The 8,882-nt window shown below is 38.8% G+C and overlaps 1 protein-coding gene across 1 annotated transcript; it reads left to right on the top strand.

Moving 5' to 3' along the window:
* The first annotated feature begins 2,788 nt into the window (after positions 1-2,788).
* On the top strand, positions 2,789-4,554 carry LOC120716206 (C-X-C motif chemokine 10-like). The gene is made up of 4 exons (XM_040003652.1): positions 2,789-2,907; positions 3,365-3,482; positions 3,968-4,048; positions 4,359-4,554. Exons 1-4 carry the CDS (start codon positions 2,844-2,846, stop codon positions 4,405-4,407), a joined length of 312 nt encoding a protein of 103 aa, XP_039859586.1. The 5' UTR covers positions 2,789-2,843; the 3' UTR covers positions 4,408-4,554.
* Positions 4,555-8,882: the final 4,328 nt, after the last annotated feature.

Below are 8,882 nucleotides of genomic sequence, written 5' to 3'. Positions count from 1 at the left end.
AACGATAAGTTGTCTGCAAACACTCACAAAATAGTCGCTGAATGGGAGTGACACTAAAAAGTTCAATGCAAACTGGAAATAAAGACCATTCACCTGCAAAATAAAAGATGCGCAGTTTGAAGCGCGTGTGTTGGAGCTGTAATGCACAATTTTTACTTTGAAGGTGAACAGTTTGTAGTTTGTGTTGCACTTTGTCAACTTTCCCTAATTTTAAGTTTCGCCATGTTGCAATTGTTTGTGTCTATGGAGACTCTAGAGACTAACTCCGGGAATCAGACTTTCATGAAAGCTGGACAGGAAGTCAAACACAAGAACAATATAGAGAAGACATGAGATTTTCAAAATAAAAGCTTCGGTGCATGCTAAACGATAGACAGACTGGATGGACATGCTGACATCACCCACTGGTTTTGAACATTTTGAATCTTAATTTTGTAAGATAATCCATTAAAAATGCGTTTTAGAAGTGTTGTGGGTTATTATACTTTTTTTTTTATTTTTAAAGAAAAGCATTTTTGATGGAAGAGGTCCAAAAGTGAACGAGGCCTTCCAGACACCAGTAGCTACAGCTACCTGTGCTGGGACACTTGTCAGTCATTACAGCCACACATCAAATAAAGTCACCCCACAGAGATTTTATGAAGGGGGGAAGTAGAAAACCATATTTAAATTTGGGTTTACAGTTGTGGAAAAATTACAAGGTTGGAAATTTTTAGACTTAATTACACCAGATCAAAACTGTATAATCAGAGCACAAACACTGTCTTTTATACAATGATTGAGTGGCGCTGGTGTTATTCAGTCCCTTCCTGTTATTCTCCACTGCAACTCCCCGAAATGCAACACAAGTGTTGAATGTTGAATTTATTACAGTCCTTGTAGGCAGGTGAATGTGGCATGCTGGGTAGACTTTAAAAGCACAACTTTTTTAGTGTTCTCTTCTATCCAACCACAAGATTGATTGATCAGGGGGGTCCCCAACATTTACTGCACATAGATCATTTTTATTTGTTGCTGGAATGTACATCTCATTTTCATATACGAGAAGCACAGTCTAATTTTAGGGTCAGAGACAAGATCCCCCATTTAATAACTTGACAGAAGAGGAAGTGGTTAGCAGCCCCTCAGAGGCAAATACAGAAGTGCTGCTGTGCCAAGTCTAGTTGTTCTTAAGCACCAGTGTTGTATTTTCTGTTCCTGATTCCAGGCAGGTTAAACCCAGTGTGAAGTACCAATACTAAATCTGTTCTGGCCTGAATTTCCACAAATCTTGACCACAACAGTTGCAGTTTACAGAACTGTCCAGTCATCAGTTTTATATCCGTGCCTTCCTAAAGAATAGCACGTTTGTTTGTTGGCCTGCTGGCCCTCCACCCAGTGCATGTTTGGTTGTACCTGCTGTAACTGATTGGTCATTTTTACAGCTATGAAACATCTGATCGCTGAACCAATTAATATTTTGTGTTAATGCCGTGAAAGCCAAATGGGTCACAATTCCCTTGGTTGTGGGTTCAAAGTGCACTATGGTGAATATAAGAGAGCTGAGCCTGAACAGAGAAAATGCAGTTTGTCTGACACCATCCTTTTCCTTTTCCAGAATAACTTCAAAGGATATTTGCTAATATACACTAATTGCTTTGTTTGCACCTGTTCAATAACACAAACGTCTAATTATCCAGTCACATGAGAGAAACTTAAGTTCATTTCATGTTTTTAGTTTTTGACTCTCTAGTACAAGTTTTCAAGCCTTCCCATAGTGTAAACTTGCAATACGTAGGTGTGTGTTTGATCTTTGTATTAGTTGCTCCCTGTTTTTTTTCGGTACTCCTTTGTGTCTTGTGCTTTGTGTGTACTTTTCCCTCCCCTGTGATTGTGTCCATTGTGTGCACCTATGTCTCATTTATCTGTATGTATAGAGTATAAATAGTGCCATCTTCCCCTTTTGTCTGAAACCCTTTCTTGTGAGTCTTCCTGCCTGGATTCTGTTTGTTGTTTCTTTTGGATTGCTGCGCACCTTCCCTGACTGGACCCTAACTGGAAAATGTTGCTTGAAAGCACAGATCCATCCTGCCTGTATCAACAGTCAAAGCTGGTAATAATGGTTTAATGGTGTAGGGGATATTTATTTTTAGTTTAAATAACACGAGTGCTGTTTCTGACCATGTCCATGTCTTTATGACCACACTGTGCCCATCTTCTGATCGCTGCTTCTGTCTCACCATGTCACAAAGCTCAGATCATCTCAAACGGGTTTCTTGACCATCACAGTGAGTTCACTGTACTCAGCTGGCCTCCACAGTCACCTGATCTCAATCCAGTAGAGCACCTTTGGGATATGGAAGGATGGTGGATCTTGTGCAGCTGATAAGCAGCTGATAAGCCTGCAGCAACTGTGTGATGCTATTGTGTCAATGTGGACCAAAATCTCAGGGATGTCCAATCCAGCACTATTAGACTGATGAGGTGTCTGAGTTTTACCTCCAGCCTTAAATTTGGAGCCGACATCTAGTAATCAAAGAAATCCAATATTATGTGTACACTACATTTACATTTAGATATAAACCTAAATACAATAATAAAACGTTATTATATAACAATATGAAATTATATTTATAATTTTATTTTATGACTCAGTTTTTTATATTGTAAGTGGTGATGAAATGCGGTGTTTGCCATATTTAGCTCAGTCAGCAAAAACTACAAAAAAAAAAAAAACGCCACAGAGTTTCCCTCCTTACTTCCTCTTTTTCAGCTTTATAAACCCACACTCGACTTCATTCACTCTCAGACTTTCACTCTTGCATCCTCACTGGTCCTCAAAGATCAAAACAACCATCACGAAGATGAACAAGCCACTGCTCCTGCTGGTCGCTCTGACTTTCTGCTGTTGCATCGCGTCTCTGCATGGTAAGAAAACATTACTGCTTTAATTAAAAATATTTGTACATTTTGGTATCTCACAGGAGGGCAGCCAAAATATGCCATTTGAGGTCATTATTTTATTCATATTTATCGTCTTGGTTCACATGATGTCATAGTTTATTTATTCTGTTTTTTTAAAAATGCATTAAAGTACAGTACAATAAAAAAACAAGCTTTTTAAGTAGGTTGTAGATATTACCCGTGACACTTGTTTTGAGTGTCAAGGGTAATACCTGACCTTAAAGACAGAGCAACAGATCCATTTACTGGCTTCTCGGGGGCTTTCAGCTGCATCTTAGTGGTTTGAAAAACTTTGAAATGGGACTGAAAGTTGCAAGATTTGTACAAACATATATAGATGCATAGTAATTTTGAGCCTTAACAAAGTCAGACTGGTTTAATCTACTAAAGACCAAAATAATAACTAAATCCTTTTTTACAGGTTTTTCCCTCAACACCTGCCGCTGTAGGCGGACGGTCGCGAATCCTATTCCTCCTAGAGCAGTCAAGAAGATAGAGGTGACTGCTGCCTCAGGACACTGCCCCCGAACTGAAATCATGTGAGTACTTGCACTGATCTGGAGCACTGGGTTGCACAGATTCTCAGTGGGGCGCAGGGTAAATTTAAAAAGAGCATCAATTTGAAATACTCTTTGGTATTAGCTACAAAGCCAGAGCGGGAAAGTTATGAGTACATTTTAGCTAATAATTCACATGTACTGTGCTAATCTAATGTTTTCCTGAAGCTTGAAGTGAAAGTTTATAATAGGAAGTTGAAACTTCCGTCAATTCCAGTGGCAAAAAAGCAAATCAGTATATATTTGTTAAATGTTGCACTATTTTTAAAGCTTTTACACTCAATAGAGCCCCTGGCAACTCTATTATAACTCTCACTGGTCTGATGTCTGGTGTCATTTTGGCACACAGATCTGTAAACTGAAAGCAAAAAGGAAAGTTGTGCTTCGATTTCTTACTTTTAAGTCTGTGTCAGGTTTAATCAAATGTGTGCAATGTGCTAATTTCTCCATTTTTAATTTCTTCACAGCATCACCGTGAGGAATGGTAACAGGATTTGTGTCGATCCAGAGGCCAAGTGGTTTCCAGGCCTTCTCAACACTCTGCAAAAGTAAGGAGCTTTATCACCTACAACACATATAATCACATTTAATAGACCCGACATAAATAACGTTTATCTAACTTGCTGAGAATATCTTTTTAACTGAGCTGCTGTTTTCAATGAATTTTGATGCTACATTTATCTATCTTAGCTACCTGGAAACAAACATGAGTATTTTTTTCACTCCTATGTATATTTATTGTGTCTAAAGGAAGGAAAACACATACTAGTTTACTGTATCTGTCACTGCTTTCTGATTTGTATGATTGTTATTGGTTATTCCAGCTATTCTGACTCCATCCTTTTGTTTTGATTACAGGAAAAATGGCCTCCCAACTGCTGAGCCAACCACTGTTTCTAGCTTCTGATCACGTTTCGTGGCATATCGATGCCTTCAGTCATCAAGCTGTGAATTACCGGAGGAAGGCTGACCCACCTTCAATTTTTTATGTCACTGTCTTTTTGTTTTGTATTGAACCTTTTTGCAGTTTCATTTGTTTTTAGCGTTTAAGGGGGAAAAAATTATAACATACACAAAATACCATGATCTAAATGTGACCTTTTATACCTGATAGTATTAATGCGCTGTCTTACCATTTTAAAGAATGTATTGAAGAAAATGAAATACTGCAGTATTGATGCACAGATTTGAACTTTTATATGTTTTGTATCTGTTAGTGTTACCATTTCTTACTTAAGAAACATGTATTTGTACTGTTTGATTAAAAATGGATGATTTTAGCATGTTGGTTAGGATGTTTTTTGGCACCCTAGCACTAGGGTGCTATGACTTCAATTTATGTTGTAATTTGGATTTTTGTTTTTTTTATATAAAAAAAGATAAGAATAAAGAACTGACAAAAAGACTTAAAAATGAAGTTTTATTGCCTGCGGCGGGTGTGGGTGGTGGTGATGGTGGGTTCGGGACTGTGTGGGAGGTTTAAAATCCTGGCTTTGATTTGTTGTCATTAAAATTATAATTTCGGTAACAAAGTTTTCTAAAGTTTTCTTTAAACATAAAAACACAAAGCACTATTCTTTGGGAAGTATTTACTTTTAAGGCAATAGTATTGTATTTTGTATATAAACAGTTTGACCTTCAGATAAATCTATTGCACTTGAAGGAGAGGTCAGAGGTCAAATGTGACATGATGAGTTTCATCTTTATGTGGTCCTTTCTGTATGTTGAAAATCCACAATCATGGTAGAATTGTAGCTCCTAAGTTATATGGCTTTATATCAGTTTTACACCGATAAACAGTTGGGGACTTATGAAAAGTGTTTCTAAGGATAAGCTGCAATAACCCTGAAGATTTCGCTATAATCAGGCTTTACATAAATGTAAATTAACATTAACATTGCGAGAAAATGACATCCCCCTTTTGAGAACACTTTCACAGAATTGTATGTTTGTGTTAGAGGAATCGGTATTTAAACTTACCCATATGGAAAAGAAATAGTAAAAACTTATATGATTTACTCATGAAAGTGGCCACTTCCTCATTACTTTCATATGTAGTTTTAGTAAGTATCCAAAACATACAAGTTTCATTATATAATTTTTCAAGGGATCTTATATCTGTTTTCACTCTTATATGATTTTCATACAAGTTTCACACAAGACAGATACAAACTTTATAAGATTTATATATATCTTTTCCATATGGGTAGCCTAAATGCCAAACATGAGGCTAAGTTTGGCTTTGGTAAGAGCTGTTCACCACAGCTGACAGTTTTCCAATCAGAGGACGCTGCCTGCGGTGGATGCTTGTTGGACCGGAAACCAGTGTGGTAAAGAACTGCATGCCACCTTCATTGATAACAGTTTTAAATGTGGTTCTTTAAAAACTCTCCTGAGAGCTAGAGTAGCACCAGCTGGTGGCCTGAAGACACATGCCCAGTTTTTGTCCTCTTACCTCACTCTACTAAAACAACAGTGTAGGGATTTTTTAAAATTCAGCTTTAGAAAATAAAAGTTGGTCATCTGCTCTGAAAGTGTGTGGAACTGCTGACTTGCTTAACATGTAATTTTTAACAGTAATTCTTTAACAGTGCATTAAATGAGACCTTTTCTGCTTTTACACATAACCAAAGCTTCTAATACTGAAGCGTTCTCATTCCTAGCATTCGTTTCCATGTCTCACTATAGGACGTGCCTCCCTGTGTATTCCTCAGAGCCACCCACTCTTAAATAGCTCGCGCTATTACACAGTCGTTATTCAAAAAACGCTTGTGTAAATTAGACACGCTGATCCCCAGCACAGAGACAGAAGCCACTTTCAAAGCTCCTCAAGAGAGGCAGATGTTATCCAGGCAGCTCATATAGTGGTGAAAGTAAAGTTTCAGTCATGACTGTTGTCGCCCTTCAGCATTAATAATAATAATAATAATACATTTTATTTGAAAGCGCCTTTCAGAACACTCAAGGACACTGTACACAGCAGAATAATAAAAGCAACATAAAAGCAAGCAGTTTACACAATCATAAAAGCATAAGACATAAAACAAAGTTAAAATAGCAGAGTGGAGAGGTTATGTGGTATAAGCTACTTTGAACAAGTGAGTTTTGAGTTGGGGCTTAAAGAGAGAGAAGGAAGAGATATTTCTTAAATGAAGGGAATTCGAGGAGCAGAGCAGCTGAAAGCCCTGCTCCCCACGGTGGCAAGACGGGGGGAGGGGACAGAGAGAGAGAAAGGGAAGAAGAAGATCTAAGATGCGGTGGTGATCTGAACAAGATCAGAGAGATATGGAGGAGAGAGATGATGAATAGCCTTAAATGTGTACAAGAGTATTTTGAAATTGATACGATATTTGACCGGGAGCCAATGAAGCTGCTGCAGGACAGGAGTGATGTGGTGGATAGAAGGGGTCCTGGTGATAATACGGGCAGCAGAGTACTGGATGCGTTGGAGCTTGTGGATGGATTTTTGAGTAAGACCAAAAAGAAGTGAATTACAGTAATCGATCCGGGAAGTAACAAGGCTATGGACAAGAATGATTGCAAAAACCAGCAGATGTCGCGCTAAACAACATCAGCACGTTTAAGCTTGATCAGCTGTTGTTAGAATTTATTTAATATTAATTTCTAGTATCAGCTGATGTTGGCTAGAGCCACAGCTGTAAAAGCTGCTGGTCATGATGTCGGTTTGGATATGTGGTGAGAGGGAAACATGAAGATGAAACCAGGAGATGTCCTTACTGAATCATCAGAGCTGAACAGGTGATGGAGAAACAGGTTTACCTTTTAGGTGACATGAATGAGTTGAAGGGAAGTTATGAACTGTTTCTGAGAGACAAATAACCCCAGGATCCTTTTCTAAGTAGCTGACAGCTGGTAACTGTGCAGGGGCGGATCTAGCAAAGTTTTGCCAGGGGGCCAGGTAGGGCATTAACAGGGAGAGGGGCACAAAGACATACTTTTCTTTCTTATTCTCATTTAAATCTAGCTTTTTAAAATAATTATCTGAATCTTACAACCAAAGTTTTTATCTGATGTACAACGTATAGAAATCATACATATACCAACAAGACACTACATCACTGTCACAACAGCGTTTGTTTTCATTCAACGGCTTTATGGCTTTTCCTGTAATACCTGGTGGGCCGGTCTCTAGTCAAAATGCCCGGGCTGATTTTTTGTCCCAGTCCAGCCCTGAGTCCAGCTGTTGTACATCGAGCTGCATTTACAACCTTAGTTAATTCAGACAGGGAAATAACCTTGAAGTCAGAGAACACCAACAGGCAGAGCAGCTGAGTAGTCTGATGAAAGTACGTGCAGAGGCCAAAACCACAGCCCAAAAATCAAACTCTGGCTTTGGGTCACTTTAATTCCCTTTTTTCTTGATATTTTCACTTGATAATCATATTTAGTCAGTGCGCCCCAGGGCGGCTGTGGCTACAATGTAGCTGCCATCACCAGTGTGTGAATGTGTGGGTGAATGGATGGGTGACTGGTTGTGTAAAGCGCTTTGGGGTCCTTAGGGACTAGTAAAGCGCTATATAAATACAGGCCATTTACCATTTTTACCATTTTATATACAACATGCCACATTCACCCAAACACACACTTTCTCACTACATTCATACACACTCACAACATACAGTCTGGAGGAGCCAAGGACTGAACCACTAACCTTCTGATCAGTAGGTGACCTGCTCCACCTCCTGAGCTAAAGACACCCAGTGGTAAATATGAGTAAACCCTCACTAGGTTTTGGATAAAGTGTACACTCACAAACCTGACAAACCTGCATTTGAAACGTTGCCTACCATAGTATAGTATTGTATACTATAGTATTGTATAGTATTGCAACATGGCATTTGTTTCTTCTAACTAAAATAGGAGAACATAAATAGTGTCATCATTGCCAGACCTGGCCCACATCTGGTTGACATACACCCTGCCATGACACCGTTCAGTCAGAAGTGCCAACTTGATGCCAGATCTGGGCCAGACCTGTCTGCTATGTGGGTATGACCCACAAAAGCATTTTGCGATTGATCAGGAGTTCCCAGTCTGATTCCAGCATTTGCAAATGTTTACTGCGTGTAAATAATTTTTATCGGTGTAATTCTGGGTTTTCCATTTCATTTTCAGGTATGAGAAGCAGTTTAATTTAAGGGGCTGAGACAAAATTCCCCCAGTCAAAGCAGAAACGGAAAAGGTTAACAGCCCTCAATTACGGAAGTGCTGCTCTGCCAAATGAAATATTTTACTTTATGTATTTATACTAGCAAGGTGCAACTGTTGAGAGTCTGAGTGTATCTGAGCATCTTTACAGCCTTAGATTTGGAGCTAGCATCCAGTAATCAAAGAAATCCCCTATTAAATGTACTCAGTATT

Source organism: Simochromis diagramma, unplaced genomic scaffold (genome assembly GCF_900408965.1).
Source record: "Simochromis diagramma unplaced genomic scaffold, fSimDia1.1 OVJJ01000583.1, whole genome shotgun sequence".
NCBI lineage: Eukaryota > Metazoa > Chordata > Actinopteri > Cichliformes > Cichlidae > Simochromis > Simochromis diagramma.
Note: the sequence above shows the minus strand (reverse complement) of the source record. Positions and strands in the feature narration are given on the sequence as shown.